We start from the raw sequence: 23,276 nt of genomic DNA, 5'->3' as shown, positions 1-23,276 counted from the left end.
CTCGGTACACGGTACGCGCAGTTAGATCAAATTTACCGAGCAGCGCGAATGGAATTGCCCGGTGTGCAGGACGAACCGTTTACGCCTTGCTTTTCAGTTTTCGTTCGCATCGGGTGTTACGTAAACAAGCAGAAGCGTACAAAGCATAGCGCGCAGCGACGAAGGAAGGAAGCGACTCGCGAACGATCGACCGGTTCTCTCGAGACACGCCGGGGGTAGGAACGCGAACAACGTTTAAATTTTCATTCGAGACGCCGAGACGAAGACAATTCCGAGGTTGAAAATTTCACACGACCGGAACAAGCGGCAAAGCATTTATTGCGTTTACTTACTCGGTTCAGCGACATTTGCATTTGTTTTGGCTTCGAGTTACCGCTGCTGGCTCTTCCTACCGAACTCCCAGTCCTGAAAGATGAGAATGGCGAAAGCATTAGCGTAATTGTCCTCGAAACGAGAAAGCGAAGGTGGGCGAAAATAAAGAAGAGGATGAAGAGGACGCGGCAGAGGGTGGGAGGGGACAGGCAACGGACAGCGAACTGCGAAAATAGAGCTCTTACGAGAGTCCACGTTCCGCCACGCTTTTTGCTCGCAATTTTTCTTCCTACGTTTCCATCGTTTCGCCATACTCCCGGCAGCCCCCGCTCGGTTTATTTCGCTCGATCCTCCTTGCCACCGACGTCTCTCCCCTTCGAGAAAATTGAATCGAGCTTTACCTTCCGCGAGCTGTTTTATTAGCGAGTAAATTTTTTGCGTTGACGGTTTTGCAAAACCGGCTGAATAAATATTTGACATGCTTTCCGTTCGCAGTCGGATAAAAGACAGTTTTACCGTTCAATTTAATTTCGCTAATTTCTTTCCACGGCTACCCGATAAACCGTAAATCGGGCAAATTGCAGCCAGACGAACGCAAACCACGCGTACGTAGCGTGTCGTTTTTTCGAAATTTCTTCTCCTTCGAAATTTTCCCGAGATACTCGGCCTCGTCGCGCGTTTCTACCGCCGCTGTTTCCCCGGCATCGTTTTTCTCCTTTTACATTAATACGCTCGCGTTAGCCGGATAGTTAATTGCACCCCAGTGGATGAAGGCAAACGCGGATGTAAAATCGCAGCTTGCCTCGTGTTTCAGGATCATCCGCGTCCCTCGAAAAAACCCTCAGATTACGACCAGAAGTAATCCTGAAAAATTACGTCTGCAAAAATTACCTAATTTATATTACCGTGCTTTTGTTTTTCTTGTCCGTACAGGATGGAATTAACGGTGTAAAACCCAACTAGAAATTTTACGGTTTCACCTTCGCCACCCCTCCCCTCCCCTCCCCTCCTCTCCCACCAATTTTCTTCAAACTTGGAATTTCCGTTCTTGAAAATGTGCGCGCGATAGACGACAAAGCGACGACAAAGAAAATACGCACGACACGGGGCCTAAGTGGCAGACGGAGTCGGAGGTTTCGAGCGATTCGAGGGTAGCACGAACTGCGAACCAGTAAACGACGGTTTGCAAAAGCGATTCTCTCTCGAGGAAATTATCGTCAACGCCGATGCTTAAACAAATATCCCCAAGCTCTGGAATAGTTGGAGACCGTGGTAACCCTGAGCGGGCTGCGAAAAGTCGCGGAGTCAAGGAAAAGAGCTTAAAAAGCTGAAAGTTTGGTCTCGTTCCACGGTCCAACTTTTCCACCGCCTCTCTATAACCAATCTCCCGTCCCTTTAGTACCATCTTTTCCCCCTTCGTCGCTATTGCTCGCTCTGTCTTCGCGCTGTCTTCTCTGTCCTCTCGGTTCTCTTACTATCGTTACGCGGTAAAATTCGTCGTAATTTTTCCGCGAGCCAGATAAACCCGCGGTAGTTACCCGACCAGATGCGCGAATCGTCATCGCGATAGCTAACCGAGATGTTACTGGTACACTTGGGGGATAAAAGAGAACTGCGAAAAACACGTTTGCCCTATGGCAGAGGTTGGGAGGTGGTATTTCGCGGAAATTTTAGCGCAAATACCAATGTAAATTCGAACGCAAACGCAAACGCGAATAGGTTCCTTTGTCCGACTATCGGCGTATGTCGAGGCGGGGAACGCGTTGCGGTCCAACTTCGATTAAATGGACCGCAACTTGTCATTTTTCGATCGTCGATTAGCCCGGACCTTCGTTGTTCGCGATTTCAATTACACGCTGCATTAGCCCCGCCATCGCGCACGCGTGTTTCGGAAAATCCGCCAGCCAAACGCCATGGAAAGAAGTTAATTAAAAAACCTTAACATTTTCACGCGACTACTTATGCTCGCTCGTTCAATTTCGCGCAACATTTTTCTCAAGCACGTACCGCCGACCGAAGGTGCACCGTTCCCGTACGATAGAATAACGATGAGAAAAGCTGAAACCGTCGCTCGCCTCTTTTTGCTCCTAACTCGTCGCGTCCTCGTCGCATCTCTCCGAGGCTACATATTTCGTTAACCCATAAATTTTTGCTCGTTCGTTAGCGTTTCTCTGGGACAAAAAGCCAACGTCCTCGTTTCTAAAATTCGAAACGCGATCTATCTAGGACGCGTTTACGACGCGTTTATCGGTCGACCGCAGGACAAACGGAGTAAATTCTGGACGAGTGGATAGGCTGTGAGTCGCGGACTAATCCTTGTTTTCGCGGTTTGCCGAACGAGGCCGGAAGAAATAAAGTTGCGCGGGATAAAAGTTTGCTTTCGGGGGGTGCCAGGGAGAAAAGGTGCGCGGCGAAGGGCAGGAACGGGAGGGGGGAAGGGGAAGGTAGAAAAGAGGATAGAAACGGGTTAGGGGCGGGTGCAGTGTCGAGGGTGAGTCGAATGAAAAATACAGGGTGGCGCAGTTGAGCTACGCGTGCACACACACAGCCGAGCCAGTGCTCCGACTAAACAACCTCAGGGTATAGATTTATAGATGGACGATACCCGCTGGGAAATCAGCATCGTCTGCGCTTTCAGCGATGCCGAGCCGTTGCTGAAAATGAAAAAGCACGAACTTTTCAAGTTTTCATTGCCGGCCCGAAGGGTTCCTCCACTCGTTGCTTTATGGTGTCAGGGATTTTTCCGAACCGACGGATCGTTTAAACAATGTAAGCCTGTGTGTAACGCCCCGACGTTCGATAAACCGTCGCCGCCGTCCCCTTCTCGACCTTTCCTCGTCGATATACCATCTTCCTTTCTGTCCTCGGAGATTCGTTTAACTTTTTTCGTTCGGATCTTTCGGATGATCGCCTATGGACCGACGAATCGAAAACTTTCGCGATGCCAAACTCGCGGCTGGCTACCTTCGCGAATTAACGCCGTCTATCGGACAACAGCCAACCAAGCCGGCCAAGTAGGACGATCTCGCTGTGGAAATCTCAAAGTAAAATATTTTGCGCGATCGGATATACCCGCGAACCTTGCGTTTCGAGCGAACGCTGCTTTTAACTCGGACGAATAAAACGCGAAATTCACGACATTTTGCGAAAACGTCGAAGATAAAGCGACGTTCGATGTTTTAACGGTTCGTAAACCGTTTCTGTTACAGTGTTCCGGAGCAGCTTCGGGAGACTTCTCGGAGCGTGTGGCAGCGCTTTTACACTCCTCTTCCACTCAAGACGACTGCTAGTCCTCGTCGAGATTCCTCCGAGCTGTTCTACTTTCCTCGCACGAAGAAACCGATGGAAACGCCGAAGAAAACCGTAGCGCGTCGCACCGCTCGCAGGGCGTTCACGATTTTCGAGCTAACTCGTAAGCTTTAACGCGGCTCGAGCTAATGATCGCGACGATCATGAAACGATTCCTCGTTAACGCTTACACGCGTAAACCGTTTGTAATTAGTCAGGGATTCTTTCATCCGGAACGTTCAACCGATCGCTCTCGTTCGATGCGAGAATTTTCCTATTTCAACTCGCTTCGCTTCAACCGTGAAATCCGTGCTCATTCGCGAAGGCCCCTTTCTCGCGGCAAAAACCTTGAACGTGTCGCACTTATCGCGGAAAATCCGTATACCGGCTAATACGGCTACACGAGCTCTTTGAAGCGCGACAACTTTGTTCCTGCTTTTGTCTCTTAATTATCTCTCGATGTGGAAGATCGATGCCGCAAGCCTGAATGAAACAAAGGCGCTCCGCCCGTCTCCTACATAATCGACCTCGGATTACTTTTTCGCCGTGTTAGTTACGTTTCGAGTGCTCCGATTTCGACGTCTCTCCGACAACTTTCGACGAGTCTTTCCCTTCATCGCTCGAATATGGCGCGTGAACTCGTTTACATTCGCTGAACCAGGCCCGGTCGAATCGCGCCGCGCGAAAAACACCGTTGGCCAATTAAGCGAGAGAAGAGCGCGTTTTCGTCGGAAACAATGGAATTTTCTGGAAAATACGCCGGCATCTCCGACGCTGCGGATCGCCCGCTGAAGAAAGAAAACGTGTACGCGTTTTGCTCTTTTACGAAAGCGTTTAAAAATGTAACGCTGAAACTCGACAGGGAACGCGATCGTGTCCGCTGGAGAAAAGAATAAACGAAGAAGGAAAATGAGCGGGCTTGCGAGTAGAAAAAAACGAGTGGTAGGATCGCGGCGAACGGATAAAAAGAGAGAGAGGGGGGAGGGTTGGGAGAGAGAAGATGAAACGGAAAGAGGAGAGAATTTGGAAGGACGACACTGGACGGGTGTAGCTGTGAAGAGCTGGAGCGAACGAGTGGCAGACGGGTAAGCTTGGGAAGCTGTCGCACTCGAGGACGAAAGAAAGCAATGGAAATAAAACTGGCTGGAAGGGAAAAAGTTGGTGGGAAGACGGAACACGGGAAAAAGGAGAAAAATACTTGCACCGTAGCTTAGCGTGGAGATGGCACGGACAGACTCGAGATCGTCGCGAAACGCTCGGAAACTGCAGATCGATCGTGACGAACCGCTTCGTCGTGACGGGCTTTCGTGGAAAAAGCGAACGAAACCGAAACGCTTCGGAGGCCAATCGGCGTCGCATAGGAAAATCAGCTTGGAAAGAATTAGTAAAACGCGTAGGAGGGAAAGTGAGAATACGTTGGAATATACCGTACGATACACGGGTCTGTGAAAACAGCTGGCACGGTGATTCGTCATAATTAATCATGTTGCAGTCAAGCTGTATCGTTTTATTGGTCGCGTTACGCACGACACCTGTCCTTTAACGGCATTTCGAATTTCCATTCCGCGAGAAATGGCACGCTATCAAGCCTGGAAACAAGCCTGCAAACTCAACGTACCCGCCGTGTTTAATTGCGCAAATTAATCGTTACGTTTCATCGAGCTCCTTTTTTATTCTATCCACCGTTCGTCCAATTCACTGGCAGAAAAACTCGTTTCTCGAGTCTTTCATCCAATCGCATTTTCATAGTGCTTCGGGTGTCCGTCGACGATCACATGTTCGAAGAACATGGCGCGTTACGAAAGGAGAATTTCCTATAGCCGTCGTTGCTTTGAACGCGATAACGGAGCACGCAAGGAAAATTGCGTTGGTCGTTGATAATAATTTACGATACGAGGCGCGATCGCTACGGAAAAATATCGAAACCGCGATTCACACGGAGCTGTAAACGCCCGGTCTGTTTTAAACTTTCGAACGTAAAATTAAAATACGAGAAAATGGCGCGATACGTGCGAGGATGAAACGACACGCCGAAAGCATCGACCTTTACGCGAAACCCAAGATATTCGCAGTGATAATATTGCCGAGGTTCGAGAGCAAGAGCGTCCGAGTACGGCGAACGCGTTCGTTTCGTCGATGGGGAAGAGGATCCGAGGAACAATTTAACGAACGTTAAAAGGGAAAGCGATTAACCGAAGGCGATAACAAGAGAAAAAAGAAGAAACGTCGAGAGAATCGGAGAGTTACGTTCGATATTTACCGCGATTCTTTCGAGACGAGAGTATAAAGAAAGGAATAATTCATACATCTTGGATAGAACGAGACGTAAGTGGGCACGATAATGAGAAGCGTTTTGTTTTCTGCCCTTCGGTTCTCATGAAACATTGAATAGCTGGAACAAAAGCTACCTGCGAGACAACGATCTCTCCTCTGCCGATCGACGAACACGCCTCTCCAGCTTCAAATAGCAGCCAACTATATAGCCTCGCGAGAAAAATGAAACGAAAGACAGAGTAAAGGAAGGGAAAAGGAGAAACTTTATCGCTGTTCTCCAGGATGGTTATTCCGCTTTCCAAGATTTTCGGAAGCTCGAGTATTGTTTCGGACCGGGTAAAGGACCGAGAGGGCCTGTTGGCATCTGGAATCAAGACGAAACACGAGCTACGTTCCACGTTCCTCCGCTCCTTTCTCTCCTTTTCACCTCTCACTCTCGCGTTCTTGCCTCGCTTCTTTTCTTTAACCCGCATCTTTTCTCAACCGTGACTCTGTTTCCCTCCGCGTCCTGCATCTTGTCGTGTTTCTTTTCATCTTCCCTTCTATTCGCTCCTATCTGCCTTCGTCTCAAGCTACACCTCTTCCAACGCCACGCGTCTTTGCTCAGTTTTTAGTTTCACGTTGCGACAAACATCTTCGCTCTTTCCCATTCCAGGCAACTCTAACTTTGCGAAATTCGTTAAGGTCGCACCGTAAAAGTTCATTTCCCTTCAAAATCCGTACCGTCGTCGAATCTCTCCGCATATTATCGATATCTCGCTCTCTCGACGGACCGAGCGGAGCTGATTCTTCGGTTAAATTCCTTTGTACTCCGCGAAGGTCCAACAAAATTCCGAATCCGACGATCGTCGAAGAAAGCTACTTCCGCAACGTTGTTCGTTCGTTCGACGCGTTCAACTTCGAATTCCACTATTTCGTTAAAGTTATCTTCGCCGGATCTCGCAAAGGTAATTAAAGCGCGTACGGTATTTTTCGAATGTAGCGAGTCGACTGGCCGTCCATGCGTCTGTTATTACGACGAGAGCGAGATCGCTTTGGACTAGAAAACACGGTCACGCAAATGCATGCATCGTTTGTACGCGTACAGGTACAGACGCGGGTGTACAAAGCTCGCATAGATGGCGCGTAACCAACGTACTTGATCGTACATACATAGACGCATTACGTAAAAGCGACCGCGAGATCACGTAAATGTAAGCGTTACTCCGCCAAGACGGATCGATCGATCGATCGTTCCTCTCCCATTCGTTCAGTCCTCTCGTTCGCTCGTCCAATTCTTTTCACAAGAAATCGAGATAACGTATCTATCAACGTCCGACGAAAATTTACGTTTCCGCCAACAACAAGAATCCCTGTAACGAGTTCGATCGGAGTAACGCGAAAAGATTTCGCAAGAATCACGCGTACTCTTCGTCGTTCGGATCAAGGTACTTGGGGGAAACGTCGTTGTAAACTTTGATGCGTTTATTTCAAGCAAGAATATGCATAAAATACGCAAAATTTGACGAATTATTTACGTCCGCAAGATACGAATCCGCATAAGTATCCACGGTCTAACCGTACGTTATGAAACGTCTGAAATGCCATCTCCTAAGCGACGAACAACAAATACGTACGCAAGTACGATGTTCGTCGATCGACTCGTTTACCGAACGATTCGTAGACTAACCGACCTTACCGATTACATCGTGTACCAGCGACCAAGTTCTACGATCGACGATTATTCTTAACGTTAAGAACAATTAATAAAAGTTAACGTACAGAGTCACGGTGAGGAGAAAAGTTTGCTCACGGAACCCAGCTGGTTTCTTCTACTTTTACCTCGTCTCTGCACGAATTGGCGAGCGAACCGAGCGCGAGCGCAGCTGGGTTAAGGATCAGAAGCATCCGATTAAATTGCTCCTGTAAAATGGGGATCCGCAGGTGCGACGCCGGTTAGATGCTTCACCGGGATATGCATATTCCGAAATGGACGATTTTTTATGGCAGCTTAACCCGGCCGAGAAATTGTATTTTTCAAATTCGCTTCCGAGAGCAACGCGCGTCCGACTGCTCGAAATTAATCGGCCAACTCGAGCGGAATCGTTGAGTTTGCTCGTTAAATAACGCGCTTTTCTTCCCCGGTTTCGCCATAGCTCGCGTCCACTTTATTTCACATCGACAACGACGAAAACAAGCGAAAGAGTAACAATTATCGAACGGCGATTCGATTTCGAGATCGAAGAAGAAGGTGATTGCCGCGAGAATTGTCCCGCGATAGACGAATATACTAGTCCTTGGAAAGTTTTCCAAGGTAACCTGGAAAATTGTGATCGCCCCTTGCGAACGATCGTTCCATCTCCGCATTTAAACGTACAATTTCGCGTTGTTTAAACGGTACGCGTGGCTCTCGTACCCGCCGACCTATCAGGAGACTCGATTTTTTAACATTCCTATCGACGGTCCTCGGAAACTGTAGCGTGAAAGTGCATAATCGGAAAGGGTCGACCGAATCGAGTGGAACGTTTCAAGGATTGATATTTGTCCGCGTGTGAATCGCGAATCGATTCGGCCGATGCTTTCGTCTCTCGGATTTATCTAGATAATTATATTCGACGATTTCTAGAGAAACGCGGAAGAACGGTGAAAACGATAGTAGAAATTATCCCAACGACGAGATTATGCGTGTCAAACGCATATTTATATACATATATCGTATACGCGGTCGCGTAACGTGTATACATATACGATGTATACATACACGTAGCTCGATAAGAACATTTGAACGGCAAAGTATTATAAATATAGATTATATATATATATATATATATATATATATTATAAATAACATATTATAAGTTACTATCCGTTGGTACATATCGCACTTACAACCGGTAGAGGTAAAGAACGGATGTCGATGGAAATGGAAATGGAAAAATCGCCCCGAAAGAAAGATCGAAAATATTTCGCGGCGAAACGAGAAACATGCCGATACTATGAGACGTGTTTGAAACGAAACTCGTATTCCGAGATGATTCGTCATGAAGGAATTACCGTGAGAGGAATCTATCGAACGTAACTATAGAACAACGAGAAGAAGAGATTGGATTCTCGCGTCAACCGGGATCGGTAAGAAGAGATTTCGTTTAACATGGATCTCGTTGCATCGATCACGGTCACTGCCATTGGTCGCGGACTAGCTAATTCACGCACGATTGCTCGAGATCGTCTTTTGTAAATTTTATACCTTTGAAACGAAAACCCTTTCGATCTTCTTTTCCGCGGGCTGTTTCGCAAGCGATCCAAATCGACGCGAACTTTCGTCGGCTTTCGGTAAAAGAAAAAGACGTGGTCGAGTGAGAATCGTAGGGAATAAAGCGCATGGAGAAATAAAAAGGAAGCATACGTGCGTGCGTGCGTGCGTGAGAGAATAAGGAAGAAAAAGAAGAGAGTGCGATATACATGTGCGAAGGAGTAAGAAAAAGATCGAATCGAATGGATGGCTTGTGACACGATTTGTAAATGCAGACACGACGACATCGCCAAGTCTCGCGACACAACGAACATAATAAAAAAAAGTTCTTCGTTTTCTACATATTCAACGTGATAGTCATTAACCTTCCCGTTACACGATGTCCCACAAACTCGACCTTCTTTGACAATTTACGTTAAATTCATCCTCCGATATTTTCATTTCATTTGCCCGGTTTAACTTCCTGGTTGATTCAAAGGGATAGATTTGACTCGCTTCGCGTATAATCTGTTTAACATGGAATATCAACGTGTAAACACGGTTTGTTTGTCGTGATAAAATTACCGTCTAAAACAATTTCATTGTCCACCATTGTTGTCACAGCGGTACGCGTTTCAAAATATAAATTTCAACGAGAACACTCCGATTAAAATTAATCGCACCGTAAACCATTAACTTAACATCGACGTATTTTCTACCGTCGAATATATTTTCCGTTTATTTAAAGGAAAATCTCAGATCACCCTCGAATAATCGCTTTTCAAGTCGGTCTTTTGCCGTCGTTCTCCTCTTCGGTTCACGCCGGCGAAAAATAAAGGAACCGCATACGTTTGCATATTTTACATCGTCCCTCGCGCACGAACCTCGAACGTGAATTATACGCGCATACTTTGCTTCTATCTCCCCTCTGACCCACATTATCTTTTTCTCTTCCGCGATCGCTTCTCTGATCGTTCCGTTAGATCAGACCGCCTACGCGTTCGTCGATTACGCCACGCCGGGATAAATAAGAGGTAATCCGTTCGTGGAATAGGCGCGACGAAACAAATCATATTGTGAAAATAAGGCAAAGTCGGCGCGATTTCGCGGTTCGCTCGACGGTAACGAGTCGCGCGCCTGAAATCATTCGTTCGGATATACGTATAAAGTTAATGAAATACTACGTATGGCAGGGCCAATAGCGTGTCGATTACTCGCGATTGAATTACCACTATGGTAAAATAAATACGACGCCCGATATCGGGTAACCGAAACTTGAAAAAATACGCACGTATGTAATATGCGTGCGTGCGTGTGTGTGTGTGTATGTCTGTTTGCACGCGCACGTGTGTAGAGGCGCGTATATTTTAAGCACGCAATCCGGTGAAATACAATTTTCCTATATTTTTATGCCTCGCACGGGAATAAAATACACGCATCGGAGCGATAAATCGTGGGAGACTTTCCTAGCGTTTTGTTTTGGACAACGGTCGTGAACAAAGGGTGCGCGTCACGCTCGGCTTTCGATTCAAATCGGTGGTAGAATTTTGCCGCTGAAAATTTTCATCGCGGACCCGTTCCCTCCACTTTTCTCCTCTGGTCCACGTATGCGCGCCGCCTTTTTTCTTTTGTTTTGTTTCGCGCAACGGGCCGTGCGCGGATCGGATCTTCCAACGCGATCTCCGCGATAAATCATTTCGATTCGAGCAAAATCCCGCGCGTACGTGGCCAAAAAACGAAACCGGAAACGCTTCGCCGCACTCTTCTCCCTCCAACTTTAAACAATTCGACCCGATTCGCACTTTCTATTCTACCGGATAACTATTTCGATAAAAGCACCGGCCGATTTACGATCGATCGGACCGCGGAAGCGTCGGCTTTGCGGGTGGACCGATCTTGAAAAACGCCGATACCAATACCGCGAAATTCGATCCAGGGGATAACATCGTCGTGGGAATCGAGCGTTCTGCCGCGAGAGAACTAAAATTCGATTGCCTGGATCTTAAATGACTATTACGGCTCGTCGTTCGGGGAATTGATGGCGGAAAATCCATAGTGCACCGCTCGATCAACGGGGATAAATGAATTTTCACGCCAAAGTACGCGTAGAAACGATAGTGATTAAAGCCGTAGCTTCGCCTTGCCGAATGGTTCGGCTCGGCGAGCAAACGACCGTCCCACGCACGCAAGAGAATCGTAAACTCGATCGATCGACGACCTACGAATCGCCAACAAAACCAACTTCTTTATCTTCTTTCTCCTTTTTCGCGTAAACTCGCGTTTCCAACGTGATAACTTTTTTTTTATAATGCCCTCTCTTCTCCCTCTTCTCCTCCTGCCAAGTTCGCTTCAACTTCCCAATAAGCCTCGAGATATCGGCAATTTTCCCAACTTTTAAATCTCTCGGCGAAGCCAACTTTTCCAAAGTCTCCCAAGTCGCAGTGCGTTCGACTTAATGAACATTTTTCATCGTGAATTCGAAACACTTGCAAGTATTTCGTTCCCATCGGTGAGCCGCGATGACTCGACTGAAAGCAAAAACTTGGAAACTTTTGCCCCTCGGCACCCGTGCGCTCGTTTTTTTCCTTGGCCTCCGCGTTCTTTATTCTTTTATTTGGTTCGGTTGGTTCGAGAAGTTGGTTCGCCGGCGATAAGACTCGCAACGGTTCGTTAGGCCGTATACGGGCATTACAGGCTTCCGATACCGAAGTTAGCGCTACGACTCTCGCTACGCGCTAACTTTTGCCTCCCATCGAACAGGTAAGAAACCCGATTTTCGCCATGTTCGCCGGTCTGGCAAACTCTTTTCCTTCTAAAATCCTATCTGTTTTCTTTCAGTCTTGCTGCTCTTACGTCTGATCAGCCATTCTCGGTTCCGCGTTTCGATCTTTCTATCTGCTTTCCATCTTTATTCTACGCCAGAGCAAAGCGACGACGCGAACTCGATCGAATAAATAAGCAACTTTATCCGAAATTCGTAGAAACGTTTCCGCTTCGATTTCCTACGGACGAACGATCGTCTAACTCACAAACGTATAAAGCAAGGCATACTGAATTCGAGGGATCAAAAGGAGGGAACGTTAGAGGCAACGTTCGTTGCGATGCTCGTCGTAGGAAACGATTCGCGTTTGAGAGTCGAGTGGAAGAAATTGCAAGAGCGAAAAAAAACAGGTCGAGTTTACGAGCGGTTTGCCACGATAAAGGCCATAGCCAGCGAAACGATCTTTCAGATTCGCCCGAGAGATTGTCAAGGGCGACCACCAGACGTTTGTCCGAACACACGCGAGTCTCCGTCGCAGGCAAGAATGCTTCCTTCTGCTGGTCGAACGAAAGAAACAATGGATTATCTCGATGAATGCGGAAAATCGTTGGTACGTTTTCCGAGATACCGCTGATTTGCCGGCTGTCGAGCTTTGTCGCATTCACCACGGCCAATTAAGTAAACGTTGTTTTGATCGTACCAGCCAATTTAATTATCTAATATTATCTCGTCGTGGGAATTGCGGTGACGACGCGCTCGTTACGAAGCAGCAGGCTACTCGCTGTCGGAAATTCAACGTCGTTGCGGCGGCCGAAAGAGACAAAAGAGAAGAGATTTCTCGGGAATTGTCTGCCGTTGTGAATTTCGTAGCCCGACTTGCACGCAAAAGCAGTCGGCTGGCCGAAAAAGAAAGATCGAGTCGACTCGGTGTTGGGAAAAACGCAGCTGTCCGGATTCGCGTTGTTCGAAGCACCGTGGCGAGTCGCGAAACCGCTCAAATCCACGGAACAGAAGGATTTTTTCTGAGTCTACCTTTTACGACGCATCCCGACCCATCATTGTCTACCAAGAATCTCATCCGCCGCTTTTCGTTCCGTTTCGTTTCCTTTCTTTTCGTTTCGTTTCTGCCGCGTTTCCTTTCGCGTCGCTTCAACCTCGATCAACGGCGTACTTTTCTTCGGCTTAAAATTATCTTCACCCCAAGCGAACAAAAGAAGATTGAAAAAGAGGGGAGAATTTATACCCTTTGCTTCGAATATCGTTACGTCTCTGCTAGAAGGAACTTAAAAGCTCTCAATTTGTCTCTAACAAATAATTAATTTCCAACTCGAAGCACGTTATACGATAAAATTTCCCTGCCCCTCCGCCTTTTAACCGTCTCATCCTTTCCCTTCTAACTACCCGCAATCTCGTTTCGTGTCCCTTACTCTTTCGCCGCTCTCGTCCACCTTCCTAACAAACCGAAAATAATTATCGATTTTCGCCATTTTCTTCTACCCTTCTTTCACCGAGACACCGAGGCTTCTTAACATAATTGAGATTTATCGGATAGTACGTCTCTCGTATTTCAATTTTTACCAACATGTTCTTGCGAGATACGCGAGAAAAATCTTCAGATTTTTAATTCATCTTGGGCGAAAATAATTAATTCGCGTCGGATAAAAGATCGCGAGACGCGGTCTCGGTTTTTCCACGTCAGAAGATAGAAGGACGAGATGTAAGTTCGCTTCATAGAAGATACACAGTTACCAACTTCTCTCCTTTCCTTTTTTCAATTTCTCGGCTAGAAAGATAAAGGATATTTCACCGATGAATCCAGCCATCTTCCCTTTGTAATATCAACACAGATTTACGTTGCTCTTTAGCCTTTGAACGTTACCGATATCGAGCGAGCAATACACGTATTGCATATCAAACTGTACTTTTTGCTTCCAAGCTTTTCCGCCGAAAGAACCAAAGTAGCTAAACAAACTCGTTAGAGGGTTTAATCTTCGTCGTTATTATTTCTCGAGAAGCATCTCGAAATCGCAATATACTCGATCGGTTACTTTTACGCGCTGTCTCTTAAAACTTTCAAATTAACTTTGCCAAACTATACCAATATAGTTTGACAAATATGATTTACGCCATTCATCCGTCAAACGTATCGAGTCTTCTAAACCGTCGGATCGCAGATCCCTGAATTAATTCTACGGAACTCGAGAACGTGCAATAAAGGCAACGAGATTGGAATCCATGATTAAAACTCGCGATCGATCCTATCGAATCAGCACATTTCTATCGCGCGAGATATAGTTTTGGTGACTAAGAAAGTGTCAAATAGAGAAATAGAAGTAAGAGGATGGCGGAAAAATTCATAGAAAAAAGAGAAAGAAAAAGCTGAGAACCAGTCGAGCAATGGTATCGCGATTTTATTCCACGTTTTCCATAGTCCCTCATCCTCTTCCTCCTCTTTCTCTCTCGATACAATATCATTTCTTGCTCTTATAGCCCGACTCCAGTTTTTCCATCATAAATTTCTATCGATATATCACATATTTTTCTAATTGCAACCAGAAAATAATATTTGTATTTCCATACCTCCGATTCGATTCAACATACACGTACGATGCGTAGCTCCAGTTTGCAGTTTCGTGTCGTAAATATTACAAGTAAACATATAGCAGCGAATACTCTGAAAACAAAATAATAAATTTTGCTCCGGCTAATAAGCATAAAACCGTAAGACCATAAAACATGTATACGATCGACGCGCGTTTATTTATTCGTAGTCGTCACAGTCGTGAAATTAAAACTTTCGCGGAAAACTGCGGAACCTAACGGTGAAAAATACCGACGAATCTCCCAGTGGAAGAGCAGGACGAAACGTACGAAGACACTCGAAACGCGTAACGCGTTCCGACGCAAAGAGATAATAAATTTTACGCGTGGTCGTTTTCGAAAAACCTATACACAGGGAAACGCTCTTTTTATTCATCCGCCGGAAAATTACACGAACGACGCGTGTATGTTCGTTTCTACTTTCGGGCAAACTTACTTAGAAACGGCGCGGCGCGATCGAAATTGCGCGTTTATTATACAAAACATTTGGAAATAGACGCGACAAGGACCGTTTTGTTCGATCCCAACGATGAAATAACAATTTGTATAATTCTCCGGCTGACAAATATTTTCTAATTATTCTCCGCTACGGTATCCGTTCGCCAGCTCGCGTAATTCGCCGTCAAACACGCTTATGCTTATAAAAGTTGCGCGTTTGATAGACGCGCGACGATGCCCGACTAATCCGTGGAAACCGTGTACCGCACAGCGAACGTCGCAGTTTACGCGATTTCACGATTTATCACTTGTATTAGCGACGGTTGAATGACAAACCACGCAATTAGTAGCGGTAGAATGGGACGGTCGTGGCCAGCCATAAATAATATCTTCTCGTTCGATCTTTCTCGTGGATTCGAGTTTTTAGATTTATTTATACTAACGATTGATTTAATCCTCTGCGACAGAGTGGCCTGGATAAAAAATGTCACGATTAATTATAAAGCGAGAAACACAGAGCGCGAAAGAGAAGGCAAAGTGAAATCGCAGCGAACAAATGGAGAAAAGAGAATTTTCGCTCGATGCTGTTCGAAACAGAGTAGAAAATCTAATTTTAAAAAGCAGCTATCGTACAACAGCCGGTCGAAAAATAACGAAGCGAAATTTAAGGGCGCTTACGGATCGCGAATAATTAAATGTTTTAGCTGTGTGTTTTCCGTTGCCGGCGATGAATTAGCGGCAAGCTTCGGGATCCTCGCGAGGCGAAGGGTGTTTTATCCAAACTGAACTAAATGAAAGTAGTTTCCTGATTGTTTGCTTACTGGCTACGGAAAAGGTCAGGAAGTAATGAAGCCAACGGGCAAACCTAAAAAGGAAAAACAGGCGTTCCACGCGTCTCCCCGGGGCCTCGGAACGCGCTTCCTTTCTTCCATCTGCCCCCCTTTAACCCCTCGGTAGCAGCCACTTTTGTTGCCGGTGGTTGAATAGAACGCACAATTTAATTTAATTAAATCTCGGTTGACAAAAAGTTTAGCTCGAATTTAAGCCAAGCCTTTCACGACGGACAATGCAGTCCGCGATAATAGTACGGCGAACAACAATTATCGTCAAACATATCGGCAATTGCTCGGAAAAGGGGAAATAGCGAAATTGCTCCTTGCAGTTCTCAACTACACTCACCGGCGGGCACGGTGTGATAACGTTGACGACAACACGCTGACGACGCGGAACTGGCGTTCGGTGTATAAGCGATCGGTATTGAGGGAAAAACAGCGTTAATCGAGAGACAATGGTCATCGCGATATCGCGTATTGTCCGCCTATAAATTTTCGGGACGAATTCATTGGGACCACGAGCGGAACCGTTCGACAAATTCAAGTGGTTGGTATACTAAGGAGAAACACGTGGCAGGAAGGGGCTATTTCAATATTTCACAGGGTACACGCGTTACGGAAGAGGGAGGACACGCGAAGAGGGATAAGTCGTTGGAACAAGAGAGATTCCTCGGAAGTTCGACCAGGCCAGCACAGTTAGTTAGATACTCGGTATTTACTAGCTACGGAATAGAGACACGTATATGTATATCTCGCGTGTATACGTACTAGCCTTACCCTTGGCACACGGTTACCGCAATGCCAGATCTTGCGCACATTCGGACAGAGACGACTGCAGGAGAATCCATTGCGATTTCGTTCGTTAGTTACCCTCGCGCGATACCGCTTTACCCGCACCTTTACCCTACAACACACCAATTATTCTAATATCACGAAACATTCTCGACTGCGTTTATCTTGCTCCGTTTACCGCGTCGACGCTCGCGTATTCAAAGCGAACCAGACTCCAACGAATATCGTACGTAATAGGAAACGTCGGTAAAAAAAGAACAATACAGGCAATTTCGTTACGGTCACTGCAAACGATCCTCCAAATTTTTACCTAACTTTGTCAATCTTTTTTCACCAGCTGCGATATTCGATACATATTGTTCAATCACGTATCGTTCAGCGCTACTTTCGTACGGCTACGAAATTTGGATATCCGAACTCGATAAAAGACAAGAGTATAGCCGCTGTGTACCGGTAAATTAAGAGAGCGGCACGAGAAACAATATCAGGTGTAGAAACATCGGCGGAAGAAAATTTACGACCTAGTCTGTACGGTGTACCGGGTGACCGCGGAAAATGATACTATTCCTGAAGGGGTCGTAGGAAGCTGATGGCGTTCGCTACGGGCTATTGTTCGTGGCTGGACGAGAGGAACTATTAGACGCCTAGTTTAGCGGTTACTAGCCCCAGGTCGACACCAACCGTCTCGCACCAGCGTCGACCTCTTCGTTCAACCGCTGATTCCGAGTTGTCCCGAGAAACGAGAGACGCCTCCGGGAATCGAAAGACTCGGCACCGCTGCTGGCTACTCGCTCATTGTCGACAGTGTCTCGTATCCGTACTTGCATCGTAATAAACTCCTCTGCATTTGTTTGCCGACTTTAAAGATGACTCCTTTGTTGCCAGAACTTCCGATTCCGCCAACATTCCCGCGTATTCGTTATATTCCCTCCGCACGGTGTTATTCGCAAACAGAACCAACAATTTCCCTCTTTCCTTTCTTTTCCACTTTTCCAGAAACTAGCGTCGCGAGTCGCGTACAGATAGGAGAACAAAGAGATCGGCACCGGTACGAAAAAAAGAAGCGCGAGTTTTTCGAGACGGACGAGAATCGAGCTATCGAGGGTGAAATGGGAACAAGGGAGAATAGCGGTGGCCCGCTGGTCGTTAGTCAGGATAATTAATTCCGAAAGCGAGTATTAGCGAAAGCTCGCAAACTCGTCGAGTCTCTAAGGTGAGAACGGCGAGATACATCGTCGTGGGGGCAATTTTCGTTTTCGTTCGTCTCTCCTGCCTTCGCTTCCTGGCCTCTTTCTTCTCCAGTTATGCCAACGCTGAATCAACTTGCTCGAAGAAAAATATTTCTTTTACCCTTTTCGTATAAAAATCATTCGTTCCGCGATTTTTCTTCGCAGAGAAGAGAGAGAAAAGGAGGGAGGGAGGGAGGGAGGGAGAGACGTGCAGCAAAGATAGAGATCCAGATGTGAAAGATTCGCAAAGATCGGCTGATTTGTTCCGGTGTAAATACGATAACGAAGAAAAAAGTAGAAGACAAAAGAGAAAGAAACTGACTCCGACCATCTGGACGGAAGACGGTTCTCTCCCTCTCGAGGGGGCAAAAGCGTGGAGAAAGTTGCAGGTGGAAGAAGGCGGAAGGCAAGAAGAGGAAGAGAAAGAGAGAGTTGATCGGAGGTAGGAGTCAGAGTCAGGCTGGGTGTTAATTACATCAGTGTGTGCTGGCACGTTGCCCGGCCGTTCTTGCCTATGTATACGTTGGGGTAGGAGCGCGTGAGAGCGAACGGGGGAAGCTTCGAACTTTCGGAAGAGAACGGAAAGACGAAAGCGACGGAGGAGAAGAGGGAAAGAGAAGAGAGGACGAGAGAAGGCGTGCGATCAATGAGAGGTTTGGCGCTCCATTGGCACGCTGCCCGTTCTACCATATCCTCCCGCTGACTCTTCCCTCTATCTTTCTTCTGCCGCTCTCTAACCTCGAAATTCCTTCAGCATCCGGACCGACAAGAATATCGCATTCTTAGCCCTGCTTTTGCGTCTCGACTGAAACTCTACCGGAACTTTAAACCCCGTTTAACGTCCAGGCAAGAACGATGATTGCTTTAATTTAAATTTCAGTTTCTACGGAGTTTTAACTAGATTCTCTCGATAGACTTTCCGGATGAGGAGACTGCTCGAAATACGAACACTTTCAACGACGATTCACGTGTGACACGCGATTTAACTAAGCGATCTAGATCAACGAATCGCGAGACACGGTGTTTTCCCTGTCACTCGCGCTGCATACCCGTCAAACTTTCGTCGATAGAAAAAGCTGATAAAAAGTCGGTTCTCTAACCAAAACCATACCTCTCGCGCGATCCTTACGACGCAAGTTTTCCCGTTATCGCGTCATCGACGCTTAAAATCGATCGGTCGAGACGACGATGTGTCCCAGATCGCGAAATCGGTAGTTAAGATCCTAGTAGTATCGCGAGCGTGTAGCGTTAAAGTCGGTCAATGTTTAAAAGTATACAGTCCCTTGTTTGTTACTTTGCAGTAAAAGTAAGTTTATGCTAACATTCGCTGTTGACAACGGAGATTAGACGTTTCAGTAACACGAAAAGAAGCTATATCTTTCTACAGGAGCTACATAGCCCTTCGACTGGAATCGTTCGAAAGAACGTCGCGTGACGAACTATTTCACCTATCCTTTCGTCTATTTTCTCTGCCATTTGCCGTATGACTGAATTTCACGAAGCCTCTTTTGTATGATAATACACAAAGAATATACCCCTTTTCCAAGGAAGCTTTACTGTTTCTTATCTCAGTGACCCGGGTACATCCTTTATTCTCCGAAGCGGCTACTCATCCTAACTGAAGCTCGTTACGCTAAGATCGTTATCCCGCTTCTGTAGAACGAAACAGAATTTTCTTAGCTGGACGACTACGAAACGTAAACGTTCAAAAACGTTAAATGCGTTACGACGTAATTGCCGTCGTTTCGTCAAAAAAATAAAATTTCAAGGCAAAAGAATAAAATTCGATCGTCGATATCGAGACTAGATATCGTTTTAATCGCCGGCAAATGAAGTGGAAGATCGACGGAGTATAAGAAAAGCCGTTAATTTCGGGCCAGGTTTTTGCATCGTTCGGAGGACTCGCGACAGGAAACAATTTAATTGAAAATTTTTATCGCTGCAACATCTTCGTTAGTTTCTCGGTTTCTTTCGTTCTTAATGTAGCGTGAGTAATATCGCAATTAGCGCTGCTTTCGCGATTCGCTCGCGGCTCAACGATTCTTTCCGCGTTACAGCGAGTTTCTTTCTAATTGCTTCAGCCGCTACAAGCCGAAACAGAACTTAAGATCGACAAACTAGCTCGATGATAAATTCGCTTTTTCTTTCCTGCGAACGTTTCAGTTCCACGTGGAAAAGGAAAATACCGGGAGAAATGGATATATCACGTACCATCGAAAATCAAAGTGGACTAAAATATAGGTGGGGATCGATGAGTGTAATTCGAAGGCGCAACCGAATCGCATCGTTCCATCGAAACTCCCACGCTAGCTAGAAACAGTAACGTACATAGGTCAACGTGTCGAAGGTCGATAAACTCGCGATTCGAGGGAAGCCCACGTAGCAAATAGCTATTCTTGGAAACAGTTTTGCTTTTTCTTCTTATTTATGCACCAACCATCGAACTATTGCTTAGCTTACAGTTTCATAGACACGATCGACGTCGTTCGTCCTCCTATTTATTCCACTCTATGATTTATCGTTACGGTTCTTATGAGAAACTTTGTACGCTGATTTTAGTTTTAAACACTGTACGGACGTCGTTACGTAGATGTAAGGTTACGCGAAAAGAGAAGAATGGGCGAAAATCGGTGGCGCGGTGTGACAAGAATTACTCGAGGCAGAGAGAAACTCGGGCCGAAAATTCAGTTATTGGCGGCCGTTTCCGAGATTCCGTTTGATCAGTAACGAAATCAGATGGACGATAGTCAGCAAAGAACCTGTCACGCGTTTAATAGCTGGCAATACCGTTCAAATTGCGAATGTCTGTGTTTAATTACTGGAGGTTCTACACGAGGTTCTACACGCAGCTCGAGGCTTTATATATGATCGATATATCGCCAGATAAACGGACTACTATTCGCAATATCATGAAAGCTAGGATATAAGCGTCTATCAGGATAACTCGATTAATTCATACGTTATCGTTGATTAAAATGAAAAATTAACAGCGTTCAACGCGATCGTATTTCGATCTTCGAGCATAACGTTCGATTGGGAAAACACGGCTACGGATTTTATAAGTTCCAGTTCCAGCCTTTAATCTGCTAATTGCGGTTTCTATCGCCTTCCGCTATTATTACCGTTACTATAGCTTTCTGATTGACGTACCACGACTACATACCAGCTGATTAACTACTAATGATCCCGCAACGTTCGTACAGCTCCGCTCGAATAATTTACGAGGATCGTACTAACGTTCCAGGGAATGTCGCGATTTAATTTCTAGTTTGCCGCGTGGGAATTCTTGGAGCTAGCCTTCGCGCTCCTTGCGAGAAGAATCGTCGTTAATATAGAACGCGAGGGTGAAGTTTCGCAGAAAAACGACGACGATACGAAGTGGTTGTTTGACAGACTGTAAAACGTTCCTGGGATATGCATATAGAGAGGCGGGTTCCTCGAAGTAGTAATGCAGAGCGTCAGTCCAGACGGAGCTGGTCTCTTATTCAGAACGCATAAGTTATTCGTTTAGCCTGCGCCGTAACGGCGGCGTAGCGGCGGCGTAGCGACGGCGTAGCGGCGGCGTCGCGTCGGACCGTTGTACGTGGTTGGCGTCGTGTCACGAGAACTGCACACGGTTGCACACGGTTGCACACGTGCACGGGTTTCTAAGTCGGCTAACCCAGACTCGAAGAAAAGAAAGTACGCCATGTTCCAGCTACGCGTTTATCCCTTCGGGTTCGCGTACTTTCGGCAAATGATCGTCGTGAAACCATCGCTGGGAACATTAACGATCCTTTTTTCCCCACGCCCTTTCTCCGATGTACCCTTCGAATACGTGCAACCGCAACTACGGACTAAGAAAATAACGTCCATTACGTAAATTTTATTCCCTATCGCGTTCAACTAAATTCACTAGAGTATCTCGTACGTGGTCTGCTTTCGATTCCAAGGAGCTAACGAAGCCACTCGCGTAATTTCGACCATCGATCGAACAATGCACTTGGCCGGCTTGTAATTTAGAGCACGTTTACTCGTGTCTTTTCCACCGATAATTTTTCGTTTCATTGTGCAAAAAGGAAAAAAGAAACAAATATACCTTATCAAGGATAAATCGAAGGAAACGAACAACGTTCGAAACGGTTCTATAGCCTCGACGTTAATTTGCAAAGCCGTGATTGCTACGTTTACTCGTACGAGCAACGACGTTGTAACGATACGAGCGGCGCGAACAGCAAACGCTCGACGTAACGTCGATTGGACGCGCGACATGCAACACGAGACACGCAACGCGCGACACACGGCTTGCGGCATGCGCTTTGATGAAACAACCATCGATATTGCTAAACGACAACCTTTGCACTAACGAGTTGCGCACGAAGAATCGAACAAAACGATTCACGGAAGAATTGCGCGAGACCAACGGAACAGAAAAACAAACATTTTGTATTACATTTGCCAACGATCGCAGACGTTGTTTCCGACAAGTTTATATAATCGATCGCGCAACTTTTTTCCCTCGGTATTAACATCGCGTCTGATTAATTCGTTACGAATGGAACAGTCGTTAATCGGAATAATTAATTTTGCAGCAACGACTTAGCGAGAGGCTGGGCTCTTTTCGCTGAACTCGATCGACTCCAAATTGGATCTCGCGTACACCTCTGGCTGTAAACTCGCGTCGTCGATATTTACAAGCACCTTTTGTTTCTTCGACAAACTTCATCGGCAACCGAGAATTCGCGAGCCGTTTCTATATTTTACACGCGATAAATCGATCGAACACGCTCGGCATTAGACGCGGAAAACGGCGATAATAGATGCGAGAAAGTCCAGCGAATTTCGGCTCGAACAAAGGAAGAGGAATTTCACGAGCGGTAAAAGCGCGAGAGAAGAAACAGAAGCAACGAGTAAATCTTTTCTCTATACGCAGAAAGGCTGGTTGGGCAAACAAAAAGATACGCGAGACTGGAAAAAAGCGGCCTGTCAAAACATCTATCAAACTGTGAAAGGAGAGAATGAAGGGACAAAAGAAGCGATCGTCGAGGGAAAATTGTCATCGAGTGTCCGGGTTCTTTATGTACTATCGAGCGAGTGATTATTCGAGGACGCTATTTGTTATTCATATAGCGCGACGATCGAGACGAAGATAAAAGGCCCGACCGACCAACCGAAATACTTTTTCTAGTTTCCGAGACTTTTTCTGCTCGTTCTCTTGTTTTCTCATTTCCTCGTTTCGCCGTTCCGAGATTCGGCAAATTTTCGACGTCACAACGGGATTTATCGTTTTCGCAGTGGATCCTGGTCTATTTGTTCTACATTTCACACGTATCGAGGAGGAATTCAGGGGCTTGCCGGCCCCGTTGAAATATCGCGATAGCAGGACGAAGCACGGTAGCGAGAGCCCGTCAAAATCCACGCTGAACGTGCCGCGCTGTTGGAAGGAAGGGGGTGAAAACTGCGGAACAACCGAGAGAATGGCGAGAACGGAAACCGGGCAGGAAAAAACAAAGTAGAAAGTAGGCGAGTGGAGTTTGAATTTTTTTAAGCGAGCAGAT

At 46.3% G+C, this 23,276-nt stretch overlaps 1 protein-coding gene and 1 long non-coding RNA gene across 2 annotated transcripts in view; both read left to right on the top strand.

The window, feature by feature from the left end:
- LOC132905231 (uncharacterized) overlaps positions 1-3,933 on the top strand; it is a 58,304-nt gene extending 54,371 nt beyond the window's left edge. The window contains exon 3 of the mRNA XM_060956318.1: positions 3,522-3,933. Coding sequence (XP_060812301.1) covers positions 3,522-3,602 — 81 coding nt within the window. The 3' untranslated portion in view covers positions 3,603-3,933. The remainder of the gene's footprint in view (positions 1-3,521) is intronic.
- Positions 3,934-5,754: 1,821 nt separating this feature from the next.
- LOC132905235 (uncharacterized) lies at positions 5,755-9,450 on the top strand. The gene is made up of 2 exons (XR_009657760.1): positions 5,755-6,693; positions 6,733-9,450. It is a non-coding gene; the product is annotated as an uncharacterized LOC132905235 (long non-coding RNA).
- Positions 9,451-23,276: the final 13,826 nt, after the last annotated feature.

The sequence above is a fragment of the Bombus pascuorum genome, chromosome 3, assembly GCF_905332965.1.
Source record: "Bombus pascuorum chromosome 3, iyBomPasc1.1, whole genome shotgun sequence".
NCBI classification, from domain to species: Eukaryota; Metazoa; Arthropoda; class Insecta; order Hymenoptera; family Apidae; genus Bombus; species Bombus pascuorum.
Note: the sequence above shows the minus strand (reverse complement) of the source record. Positions and strands in the feature narration are given on the sequence as shown.